Below are 13,583 nucleotides of genomic sequence, written 5' to 3'. Positions count from 1 at the left end.
GTTTTTATTTGCACATATAGACCAAGATTCAAATCTGCTACAAATGTGTAAGAGGCCTAGGTCCGGCCCCTTATGCTCTAAAGAGTGGATAAAGAAAATATGGTATATCTACACAATGAAATACCACTTAGCTATTAAAAACAAAAACATAAAATTTGCAGGCCAATGGATAGAACTAGAGAATATTATCCTGAGTGAGGCAACCCAGACCCAGAAAGACACACACGGTATGCACTCACTTATAAGTGGACAGTAGCCATGAGGTACAGGATAACCATGCTACAATCCACAGACCCAAAGAAGCCAAGCAACAAGGAGGGCCCAAGGGAGGATGCTTGAATCTTGCTTGGAAGGGGAAATAAAATAGACATCAGAGGTGGATGGAGAGAGGGAACTGGGTGGGAGAGGGGGTGGGGAAAAGAATGGGAATGAGGATCAGGTGTGGGGAGAGGGGGACTCTGGAGAGTGCTGGGAAAGAGAACAGAAATCAGTGGGGGGCATCTCTTGAGCTAGTTAGAGACCTGAGAGGCTCTGGGAGGTCTATGGGGATGACCTTAGCATCAGGGGATGTGGAGACTGAAGTGACCACCTCCTGTAGCCAAGAGGGACTTGCAGTGGAGGGAGGGAGCATCAACACATCCACAAAAACCTTTGACCCAAAATTTGTCCTGTGAGCAGATTTCTATACCATCCACGCTAACAGGGTGCTAGAATGGGTAGGATTTGAGATTTTTGATGATGTACAGGTCAGTCCAGTGACTCCAATAGAACCAATGTTTTCCATTGCTGTGTTTTCTTCTGTGCTCTGGAAATTCTCCTCCTTCCCTGTGTAGATTGTCAGCACCCACCAGATCCTGGTCTGTATGTCAACCTCATGCTTTTTCATGGCCTTCAGGAGATAGAGCCTTACGGGCCTTCCTCTGCTCATATGCAGTGGGAATGATAGCCTCTGCTGGCTGCTTGTTGGCTAACCAAGGCATCTGCACAGAAGGAACCTGTGCATTATGTCTCCTCCTCTGCCTCTCCTTGCCCTGCCCACGGGGATGCTCTGGGTCAAGGTCAGTAGACCTAAAGAAAAGACCAGAGCCAGAAGCACAGCCCCAGTATGCAAGAGAGGATCAGTATGTGTGCATGTCAGGGTGTAACTGCTCTTCAGATGTGCACATAAGAAGTCTGGGCATCACATAGTGCCCCCATTGTAGTGTGTGTTCTATGGTTGCTCATCCAAAGGGTTCTAGGAATATTGACATCCATCCCAGACAAATCTTTAAGCAATGCTTCAGGCTCTAATCCCAGGATGTCTTCTGTGTTTGACCACTGGCAGCTAGAGGCTGTTCCAGCACACCATCTAGGGAAGAATTGTGAAGGAGCCAGTCCTAAAACAGCTGGGAGCTTCTGCAGTGGTTCACATATACACATAGTATGTCTAACCATAGTGTGTCTACTCTACCGCCCAACTACTTATGATTTTCCTCTAGTGTGTTTGTTCATTTGGTTCTTAAACTCGACGGCATTTATATTTCTTCTGATCAGGGTGTAGGTTTTCTTATTAATTTTTTAAGATTTTAGTCTGATCTAGTAGTTCATGTCCCTCTGTGCTACTTTGATCTGTTGGTGACATTTCATAAATACTGTCTTATTCTTAAACACACTTTTAGAGCAGTATTATAAGAAAGAAGTATTTCCTGTTTCCTTCTTTTAACTCCATTCTACTTGAAGCATTCAAAGCATTTGTTGCTCACTTGAATTTTTTGTTGCTGTTGTTTACTAGTAACCTTCTTGAAAATAGTCAAAAGTGTCAAGTCCTTTCCCAAACAGACTTTTTCACTACCAGCCCCTTGGCTAGGATATGTTACAGCCTATTTAGCAACATTCCAGACTACAGACCCGAAGCCATTGCCCATACCCACCGAGAGAGTCAGAAGGCATCATCTGCGCCTTCGCTGAGTGAGTCTGGGGACTCATGGGGTGGAAAGGGTCATCTCTTCACTGACGGGAACAAGTCTTCTCATTTTTATAGAAGTATCACTAGTTTTCAGTCCAGGTTCCTAGGAAAACTGAAATTGAGATATTAAAGGCAGAAAGCAAACCACATGAATGGAGCTGTTCTGGTCTATCTGTGCCTCTTCTCACAGCAGAATGCTTTGATTCAGTCTTTAACTCCCCTACTGTGTGCTCATAAAGCAAACAAGGCCACGATGGCCACTCAAAGTTGACCACAACAAGACTGGATAAATTCTTTTTTCTGATTTTTTTTAAGATTCATTTTTATTTTATGTGTACGAATGATTTGCCTCCGTGTGTGTATGTGTGCTGCATATATGTAGTGCCCATGGAGGCCAGATGGGGCATCAGATCCCCTAGAACTAGAGCTGTAATCTACAATGTGTATGGGGGAACAAACCCAGGTCCTCAGCAAGAACAATAAACACCCTTAGCCACTGTGCCATTTCTTCAGCCTACATATGGTGCATTGTTTTAGCACATTCTCATCAAGAAAGGAGGGGGCTCATCTCTCGGGACTCACAGGTTCAGAAAAGCTTAAAGTTATGCCCTGGGATCTAGAAAAACATGAGGGATTTGGATGTGCCCAGTTTTCCCTCTATACCATACACGTTGAATTATAAGAATGAAAATTCCTGGGCTTTTATTTGATTTTCTTTTCAATAGAGATCTTTGGTTTCTAATTAGAAAGGAATTAACCATCCTTAATTTTTGTGGGTGAAATAACCCCAGTATGACCAATCCAAATCTCCCATCAAAGGCCCTTTCTCTCACATGTGATCTGTATCTCTGAGAACTCAGCAGTCTGGTTGCCTCACGCAAAGGCTCCTAAATTAGTTTTTTAAAATTATTTGTTAAGTATAAACTTAACATATACCATCTGCTGAGAGATTATACAAGCTTTGTTTTTTTCCAATAATTGGAAACCTTGTTTACAGAATACTCAATGATGTTCTTTAAATGTCTTTGTATTGAATATAAAAGAATGTGTATTTATCTAAGCAAAGATAATCTGACTATAAAGAAACTCATTTAAGGATTATACCTCCTGTCTCCCACAGTGCAGCTGTCACCAGAATATTCTTGCAGGCTTTACAAACTGTTGAAAAATCTTCCTTAAAATTAGCAGGATAAAGCTGGTATTTTAAAAGAAATGTTATTCTAAATCACACAAAAAAAAAATTCGAGAGTCAGAATATCAGGGCATTGGGGGCAAATTTTATCGACATTGGCTAACTCTCTGATAGACTTTAAATTACTGGGAAGAGGTTGTAAGGTGTTCATCGACATCAAAGAGAAACCCGAAGGCCTTCAGATGAGCAAATTATTCAAAATAAAGACGTCTAAAAGTCAACCAAAGCCTTAAGATTTTGTAGTCTTCACTGGAACAGCAGAGAAGCCCTGGGGTGTCATGCCCAGTGTGGCACACAGAACATCATAGCACTCAGTAGTGTAAGACCAGGGCCGGACTGTTCCAGGTCTCACAGTTTTTATAGGCAATGCCTCCTCTGATCTCTGAAGCCATCATATTAATATAGCATGCTTGATAGCACCCACATTATTAAAAACTGAAGAAATGAGAAGCAAAGAAGTATAATACTGTCCAAAGAAATATAATATAGTCATGCAGGAGGTGGGGCCCCAGGGAGGACAGTCCTCTATCCATTGTCCTCACCTTCCCTCACACTTCTGCTAAGCATAGCACTCTTGGCTCTTCTAATACTATCTGCTACAGGGGCTTCCTAGCCAGCTAGCCATCATCTTTCCTCAGCCGAGGACCTACTGTGCCAAGCACTCAGATGCCTGGCACCTTCTAGAACTCTAAGACTTTTGTGAGTCCTCTTTAAGGTACAAATTCATGCCCCATAATGAGGGCAAGACTCTGGTCCTGATGACCTGGTGACATCCTTTCCGGTGATACTTTGAGTAGGAGGATACTGCTAGCCTGTGGAAGGAGGCTTTGTTCCAGAGCTCAGTGCTGCCCTCATTGACCACAATTTCCTTTCTACTCCCACCCCCGATTGGTAAGCCCGGGCACACCCGAGACCACCGCCAAGTCTGTTCCAGTGAATGAACATTCATATCTGTGCCAAGAGTATTCCATTGTTTATTTTATTACTGCACGTGCTTAGTGGAGAAGGGTAATGACATCCCAAGTCCATTTAGCTGCATACCCCATAGAGGCATACAAATATATTACTCCAGTGAGTGATAAACAAGTAGAAAATTAAACCTACAATGGTTTGCATTATAGCAAAATTTTCATTACAGCGTTCAGTGGTTATTTAGGAGGATTTTTAGCAACATTTGGAAATTTGATCTTTTAGGATGCTTTAGTAGAAAACAAAATAAAACAAAACTTTCCAGATCCAGTGAGAGTCTCACTCTTAAAGAATAAGGCAGAGAATGAGAGAGGAAGACACCCAGTGTCCTCCCCTCCCCCTGGCCTCTGTGCACTTGTGGTTACGCACATATATCATTATAAGCACACATGCATGGGTGCACACGCGCATGCACACACACAGAGAGAGAGAGAGCGAGAGAACACTGAATCTCATAGCTGATGGAGCTGTACCTGCGGAGAGAACATATTGAGTTCTACTGGACCACAGTGTAGAGGTTAGTGGTGTCACAGGACAGGACCCTATTCCGCTAAGCCTTGGTACCAAGCTGATAATGTTCTATCTACATCCAAGGGTCTACTCTCATCCAGCCTGAAGAGATGCTGAGGCTCTAAGGCTTTCCTAGAGTCCTATAACTAACAAGTAAGCTCCGGCTTGTTTAAGGCTTGCTGGAGTGTAGGCGCTTGCTGAGGCTTCCGCCAACAATAACAAGATTAGGAAAAAAAAGGAGATGGTTTTAACCCTTTAACCCCAGCCATTTTCTCTCTATCATGAACAGTTATAATTATGCATTTTGTAAGAGCTACGGAGAAGGGAAAAACATTGGAATTGATTGTTGTCAGAACAGTTCCACTCAGTTGAGGAATATCGAATGGCTGAGAAGCATCTAAAGAAATGCTCAACGTCCCTAGTCATCAGGGAAATGCAAATCAAAACAACCCCATGATGCCACCTCACACCAGTCAAAATGGCTAAGATCAAAAACTCAGGTGACAGCAGATGCTGGCAAGGATGTGAAGAAAGAGGAACACTCCTCCATTGCTGGTGCGGTTGTAAACAGAATGAACCACGTCTAATTTTGGACTGTTAGATCTTTAAAAATGGAAAGATATTTTGTTACTATGTGTAGCTTTTGTAGACGCCTTAGCTTTTCTAACTCTAAATTGTCTCTATGGCTACTGAGTATCAGTAGTATCCCATAAATAAGAATTTCAAAAGCCAATAAAATGATATCTGTAACAATTTTCAGCTCACATTTAAAAAGTTACTGTTGTGTAAAGGAAGTGACAATAGAACATAGCACTTCTAGAAAAGACACCTGCTAAGAAGGGACTTCTTCACACACTCTGTGCACTAGTTAATTATATCATTTAAATATATATTTCACAAAATCATGGAGTAGACTTTACACCTCCAAGATCAGAAGCTGTGAGCAGCCTTTGAGCACGTTTCATACAAAATGCACAGTAGAGAGAACACGTGTTTACACGGGTCTAGAATCCATTAAATCCCATAGTTGCTAACCTCTTCCCTACATCTCAGGACTCAGGGGTCAGCTTCCCCTCCCATGCGGTCCTCCGTATTTGTGTGTGAGCTACATTTGTCTTAGCTAGACTGTGAAGTGGTCTTCAGAGCCCTGGGTCCGCTTTCTGAGCTTTCCTCGTGGTCTATAATATCCTATGTAGCCTGTCTATTTTTTGGGATATAGGGGAGATAGAAATATACCAGGAACCTGCCTGGTGCCTGGAAATCCAACCACTATGCCTATCCGTGAGCCCTACTGGGAGAACAGTCTATTTCGCTGAATACAGAACTGACTATGGACAAAACATCTGCCACACTTATATCCTACACCAGGGAACAGACACAAATTTGTTTCCAAATGTGCAACTATCATTAAGACTTCTAACTTCACATGGCTCAGCTGCATTGGAACTGTCTCAAGAATTAAGGCGGGACTGGGAGCCTAATATGAGAATCTATGCTCAGATCTTATCAAGTCAGTACTGTGAACATCAGAGAACAATATCCTTCTGTGGTAGATGCCACGTGTGATCTGACCTGATGTAGACACCTCAGTCTTGCTCTATGTGTGCTGGGCCTCAGGGGCCCATCACTAGACATCTGTTGAAAAATAAAGGAGAATGCTAAAATACCAATTTTATTTGAGAAGAGAACATGATATTTATTTTTTTTAATCCAGGTGCAAACCCTTGTTTATTTCTAAGTGCAAAACAAAACAATTAAGTGAAGATTGAAATTAATGCTTATGTTTTATTCATGTTAGAAATAGCTGCCTTATCTTTTAGAATGACGTTAAAATATTCTTGATCATTTCTACCCATTAGGATGTGTTGATCAATTCCAAAGCCTCATGGATCTATGATTTGGTGAATGAATCTATAGTAAAATTAAAACCATCACCCTAGCTGTTTATCTGAATTACATTTTTAATCTAGCTGTTTTAAATTCAAGTGCATTATTAACATTTTTTTCTTTTTTTAATATAGGTGGAAAACAGACCAAAATATTATGGAAGAGAGTATGTATTATACTATTCTTTGTTTTAACAATTTAGTAAGTAGTCACTTCATATGTCATTTAAATTTAACTATTAACTATTCCCTAACATCGTCTTCATCACACGTCTATTGTGTAAGAGTTTAGTACGAAGAATAAATGCAATCAGACACATTTGTATTGAGTTTTTCTTCCCACACTCAGGTGGTACCTGGTTCCTACTGAGGTGGGGTGGGGGAGAGTCCTGTGTAATATTTCTCTCCTCTGAGACAGCCTCCGGGTGTCTGGCCAGTGTTTGAAACAGGTTTTCCACCAGCATTTCATCTCATGTCTACCCTGATGCAATATTAAACATGTAGGTGTCCAAAACTGCACACTTTTGTTGAATTCCTGACTATCATGAACCTCATAATACAGTGCTCAGGAAAAGCATCCCTTTCTCCTGCAGTGTTGGAAAACCAAAAAGATCCTTCTCTAGGCTTGGATGTATCAGCCAGATTGCCTTAAGCCCATTTTTATTCTCTTTCTATCTGGCCAGCTTATCCTTTTTATTCACCTCTAGCTGTGTGATTTCCTTAGTAATCTAGGGTAAGGCAAATACCACAACTAGCAAAGTCATTTGTAGTATAAGAATGCAAGGTACAGAACCCTTTAAAGAGAGAGGACTATGGAATGGTCCAAGGGAGGGGAAGGTACATAAGTCACTTGCTAAGGTCAGCCTAGAGGCATGATGAGGCAAGAGCTTTTAAGGCCACCTCCTGTGCTCTCTTAGCCAATGAGACCTTCCCTCTCATCTCCATACCCAGAATATCCTTGGCTTCATGGTTAGTGTTTTGTGCCTGAATTGGCCACCATAGAGAAGCTCTCCCTGCCAGAACTTACGTTACACAAGAGGCTTCTCCACAATGTCTCAAGAATCCAGTGGCCTCACTCACAAAACCCTAAACCTCTCTGCTCCATGTCAAGTTCACACACAGTGTACAAGACCCACTTAGACCCAATGGTCTTGGCAATGCTCTCTCCAGACTCCTCTGGCTCACTCTTCTTCATGGAAGTCTTAGTCTCTGGCTGTGCAAGAGGGTTGTTGTTACATCTCAGTGCTCACCCCCAATGTTCCCTGCTCTAAGCTCCAGTTCCTGAGATTTAAAACCAGAACTTAGCAGAGCATCAGCCCCCACCCCCAAGCTGTCGTCACTTTGACCCACAGGCTGAGATTTTCATACAGGACCATTGATGCTTCAGGCATGTTTGCTCCCCTAGGGTCAGAATATCAACTAGAAGAGCCACTATTGAAAAGAATATTGGAAGAAGCAAATTAGAACAACACACCACAACACTCACTGCCCTCTCCTTGCACCCCCACACACAGAGATATACATACCACATACACACACATGCATACACAGACACACCTTACACACACACTCATACACACAGACATGAACACATACCACATACACACACACACACACACACACACACACACACACACACAAACACAGACACACAGAGACATGCACACATACTCCATGCACAGACACACCACACACAGACACACACACAGAGGCATACACAGACACACCACACACAGACACACACACACACACACTTCTCCATCACATTTGTTTTCCAGCCTAACTTTTGTATTCTTGGCTAGGGAGAGGGCAACAAATGTTATTTCCTTTTTTATGCTCAGAAAATTTTTCACATGATTATTCTCCCAACGTTTTCTACCACTAGGTCTAGAAAGCGGTATTTATCCCTCTTCCAGGAGTTCAGAGTCCCTGGACACTGACCTCTCTCATACTCAAGGCCCCACGTCTGAGATACACAAAGGATAGAATTGATAGTGGTGATAGAAAATAAAATAGTAATAATAAAACCTGGGTATAGGTGCACACTCGGGAGACAGAGGCAAGCGGATCTTTGTGTGTTCGAGGCCAGTCTGGTCTATGCAATGAGTTCCAGGATGGCAAGGCTGCATAATAGAGAGACTGTCTCAAAACAAACAAAACAAAGAATTGCTAGTGATGGCTGTGAGCCTTCATCTTTACTTAAAGGTAGAAGGACAAACAGATCCACCCAGTCACCTGCCTTCACCCTCACCAGTCACTGTCCACGTTCTTCGCCTCAGACAATTGGCCTCAGACAACTGCCTTCAGAAGGCCAGTGCAGTCTTTGATGAGCCAGAAGTCCCACTCAGTGTACCATATTCTGTCTGTCTGCCCGCCTGTCTGTCTGTCTCTGTGTTTGTGTGTATATGTTCATTTTGTAACAGAGAAGTCGAAGACAAACATTATCATTAAAAATGGAAAAGTAGATTCCCTTCTCAAACACCCGCCTAAACAATTAATCCCCGGTGTAAAAAACACTGGAAGAACATGGCGTCTAGCCAGCCCTTCTTTCCAGAAGGGCCTCTAAAATTAACGACGCCCAGCAGCAGAAGCAAGCAGGTTGCTAATCAATAAGTGTTCATTTGCAATCAGGATAATCCACGGTTCTCTGTGTTTGAGCTGAAAGCTAAATTGGTAAATGTTCTTTTGTTATTCCCCATGGTTTGCAAGGAGCCATAACCTAGCTTTCATTTAGATCTTCATTTTCAGCCCGAGAGCAAAGACAGGAGATTAAAGCCAAGTGGATTTATTTATTATCCTGCGTATTTTCCCGTGGGGAATAGAGGGAGAAAGTTCCAAAAGGGTCTTCGAGATGAGCCCTCATCACACCCCTCTTCATGTCATTGGAGACAGTGGGTGCCTAGGTACCTAGTAACCCCATTCTTCAGCCTCGTCCTCACAGTATCTACTGTGTTCAGTCGGCTCATGACCGTGACCGCCTTGTCCCTCCAGGTTTCATGGGATCATCTCCCGGGAGCAGGCTGATGAGCTTCTAGGCGGCGTGGAGGGTGCCTACATCCTTCGAGAAAGCCAACGGCAGCCGGGATGCTACACGCTGGCACTGAGGTGAGCTGTGCTTCACTCGTGACTGGTGAAAATGGCTTTTATGATTTTCCCTTTTTTTTTTTTTTTTAATGGTGTGGCATGCTCCAGGGAGAGAGAGAGTCCCGACTGGGATGACGAAACAAAGAGAGAGCGTGAGAGGCTGAGATCAGGTGGCCCGAGCTCTCTCTGGTGGAGAAACTGCGGCACCTCAGAAGAGCAACATCTTTATAACATAGTGTTGACTGGGGAGATGGGGTCGTCGCATGTAACCGAACAAGGAGGCAGGGTTTATATCACACAGCTGAACAAGGAGGCAGGGTTAGCTCCTCTCAGTGGGAGCTGCCTCTGTAGAGGAGCAGTCTTCAGGCTGTTACCTTCAAAAGAGAGAGAGAGAGAGAGACAGACAGACAGACAGAGAGAGACAGAGAGAGAACGAGAGAGCGCCATGGTAGACATTTTCTGGGCGCAATATCATTATTCATACTCAGACACAAGGAAGGCTTTGCTCTATTTCCTTTGAGGCTCCCAGGGAGTAGGGGCAGTTTTGCCATTTTTCTAATGAGTCTGAGGCTGTCATGTCTTTGACATGGATGTGTTGATGTCAACCACACACATCCACTCAGGACTGTGCACATGCAGGGCTCCCATGATTCCCCAGTACAGTAAAACACACAAAATCTGACATTCATCATCTCCAGCAGCTTAAATGTGCACTATAGTGGCAGTGGGCACACCGGCTACACTTTGCAGCCTCCTTTGCTGGCCCCATCCAGAACCCGCCCCGCATCCCAGACGCTAAGTCTTCTCAATCACTCGGGCTACCGCTCACTGTTTTCAAACACCAGCTGCAGTCCAGAGATTGAGTGTCTGTTTGCCTGGCTGAAGACAAGCAGATTGTCGGTGTTTGTGACATGTCCACCATTCTTGACTTCTCTGGGACCACCTTGTCCCCAAACTTGCCATGATGACCAATGCCATGTGTGTCACCACAAGTGCTCAGGCACCACAGGGATCACTTGTATGGCTCAGGCTGTCCCCACAGAGTCTTCCTGTGGACTCCTGGAAATTGATGAGAGCTCTCTCCACAGAGAGAATGGATTCAGAGGCACATGAAGGGTGTATATCCAATAGAGTCTTCACAGTGTGACCCCGAAAAGACGCTTTTCATGTTGTAGCTGGAGATGCCCAGAACATGTCTTAAGGGGCTCAGTGACAAGGGATTGTGTCAAAAGCTGTTAAGAACTCTGGGTAGACAGAGCATGCTCCTATCTCCTGGCACCCCAGAGTAGGCACAGGTAGTCATGCAGGTGAGACTGCGGGATGCCAGGTCTGGTGGTACATTGAGCACCTAGCTGATGTTTCTCTATTGCTTCATTAAAGGGATGGTAGAGATGGGGTTGCAGTCAAAGGTCTGATAAGCCCATCATTAGACTTTGGTGTTAGTATCCCTTGCAGAGGTAATGGTCATTTCCCATTAAAGTAGTGTATAGATGACGTATTTGTTCGTACGTCAGGGTTTTGACTTTCACAAATGACAATGGAATGACCCAGTACCCTGAATGACTTACAGGATTAATTGTTCCCAAATGCATACCTGAGGTTAGACCCTGTCTGCTTCATTCCAGGCCCATGGGCTCCAACAGGCACAACAGCTTTCTGTTGCTTCTCCTGTTAAATATAGATAATCACAGCATCTATCTCACAGGATCTCTGAGATGAGATCCAAGCCCCTGCCTCAGGCCTAAGGAACCTCACTTTCCCCATGCCTTTCTCACCGGTTGTAATCCTTGGCTTTCTGGTGATCAGGTTTGGGAACCAGACCTTAAACTACCGGCTCTTCCACGATGGGAAGCATTTCGTGGGTGAGAAGAGGTTCGAATCCATTCACGACCTGGTGACGGATGGCTTGATCACACTCTACATAGAGACCAAGGCTGCTGAGTACATCGCAAAAATGACCACAAATCCTATCTACGAGCACATCGGATATGCCACTCTCCTCAGAGAAAAGGTGTCCAGAAGGCTGAGCAGGTCTAAAAATGAATCGAGGAAAGCTAGTGTTACCAATGAGGAGCACACACCAGTGGAGAAGGTGAGCAGCCCAGGGGGTGATCGTGGGGGGATATTTCCTGTCAGCTTGTGACAGCAGAGATAATGATAGACCAGTGTTGTCGGAATGTTGGGGAGAATCCTCCCCAGTTTAGAACTGGTGTGCCCAAAGGTCCTTAGACTCTTCCAAGTCAAGCTCCTCTTGAGATACAGGAGAGAATCTCGGGACCCACAAATGTCCCATGATTTGCTCTATGGTCAGAGCCAGAACTTAAGACAAATATTCATTTGTGGGTTTGTTTGTAGCAGTTTGTTGTAGTTTGAAATAAAACACTCCATTATTGTTGAAGGCCAAGCAGTGGTTGAAAAAAATATATGTCTCAGATTGTCACTTGGGACTTGCTGGCTGTCTCTGGCTACAAAGTGGGCCAATTGCCTGGTGTTTGTCTGTCCTAGGGATGTGTGAGCATCTGTGGGCAGGAGGCTAGCCACCTTTTGAAAGTGAGTTAACCTAGATGAAGAGTTACTAAGAGACTTGGAAACTTTCACCATGACTGCCATTTCAGGAAGGCTTAGTCAAGCTGATTTTCCCCCAGCCACGCAAGCTGTGCTTCAGGGCTATCAGAAAGCCCTTGAGTTGGGTGAGTGGGTAAGCTGGGTGTGTTGTAGTAGTGGAAGGATATGGTAAAGGAGACGCCATTTCTGTTTCTGATATTCTGGTGTTTATATGAAAGGCACCACCACAGTTGGCCAGCAGACTTTGGGGCTGTGTCCTGTCGGGGAGACCATCTGCTTTGCCTCATCTTATCTATTTCCCTCTGAGAGGGACAGCCCACCACACCATCAGCACCCACTGTGGCTGAGCCAAGCCTAGGTTTTAGAATGGGCTAGGATTGAGCAGAGAGTGATACATAGAGGGTAAGGTAGCTCTGCTGTTCCTGTGGTGGCTGCTAATTCTTAAACTCAGCTGCCCACCGCCCCCCCCATGCCAGGACCAGTGGAAATCTGTAGGAGCTTAGGCTGAATGTAAGGACTGGGCATCAAAGATGAGAGCCTCACCCAGTACTGGGGTGGCTGGAGAGTGCAGCCAGTCTGTTGGCAGCAAGGGCAGTGATGTTAATTGATTTGCTAATTGGGTCTCAGAGCAGAGGAGGGCCTTCTCCAGCATCACATCAGATGAGCAGCTGGCCCATGAAAATTTGCTATTTTCTTTTTATAACTCTAATATCACCCCAACACCTGTGTATTCTCTCAGAAATAATTGATTTGGGATATTTTAGGACTGCTGACTGTTTACATGTAATAGGAAAGTTGTGGTGTTGGAGAGGGAGAGGGGGAGGAAGGTTGGGAGAGAGAGAGAGAGAGAGAGAGAGAGAGAGAGAGAGAGAGAGAGAGAGAGAAAGAGAAAGAGAGAGAGGCAATCTTTGCGAGTTTGTTCTGGTCCAGATGAAAGCCAGTCTTCTGTGTTTGTTTGTAAATCTGTTCAAAAGCAATTTAGAACAGAAAATCTGGAAGCTGACCTTCCCAGCCATGATAAATCAGGAGATGAATTGTAAAATAAGTCTCTGAAGTGGTGTTTGTATTCCTGAATCAGAGAGCATTGCCGTTTGAAAACACCGTCTGTTACAGAAAGCAGGCCCCACAATGGAACCAGCAAGGAAGTTTCATCCATGGAAGCTGCTATTTTGGGGTGTTACTCTCAGCAGGAAACTGAGGTGACACGATATGCCCTCTGTCTCAGTTAGGGTTTACATTGCTGTGAGGAAATACCATGACCTAAATGCATGTGGGGGAGGGGGGTCCATCCGACTGACACTTTTACACCACTGTTCATCATCAGAGAAACTCAAACAGGACAGGAACCTGAAGGTGGGAACTGATATAAAAGTGATGGAGGGGTGTTGCTTACTGGGTTGTTTCCCTTGGCTTGTTCAGCCTGCTTCCTTAC

At 44.3% G+C, this 13,583-nt stretch overlaps 1 protein-coding gene across 1 annotated transcript in view; it reads left to right on the top strand.

Moving 5' to 3' along the window:
• The window catches only part of CHN2 (chimerin 2), a 270,132-nt gene that overhangs the window by 168,924 nt on the left and 87,625 nt on the right, over positions 1–13,583 (top strand). The window contains exons 4-6 of the mRNA XM_080931971.1: positions 6,638–6,669; positions 9,494–9,607; positions 11,393–11,678. Of these exons, the coding sequence (XP_080788097.1) occupies positions 6,638–6,669; positions 9,494–9,607; positions 11,393–11,678 (432 nt within the window). The remainder of the gene's footprint in view (positions 1–6,637; positions 6,670–9,493; positions 9,608–11,392; positions 11,679–13,583) is intronic.

The sequence above is a fragment of the Micromys minutus genome (assembly GCF_963924665.1).
Source record: "Micromys minutus genome assembly, chromosome: 18".
Lineage (NCBI taxonomy): Eukaryota > Metazoa > Chordata > Mammalia > Rodentia > Muridae > Micromys > Micromys minutus.
The sequence above is the reverse complement of the archived record's forward strand: the minus strand, read 5'-3'. Positions and strand labels throughout refer to the sequence as shown.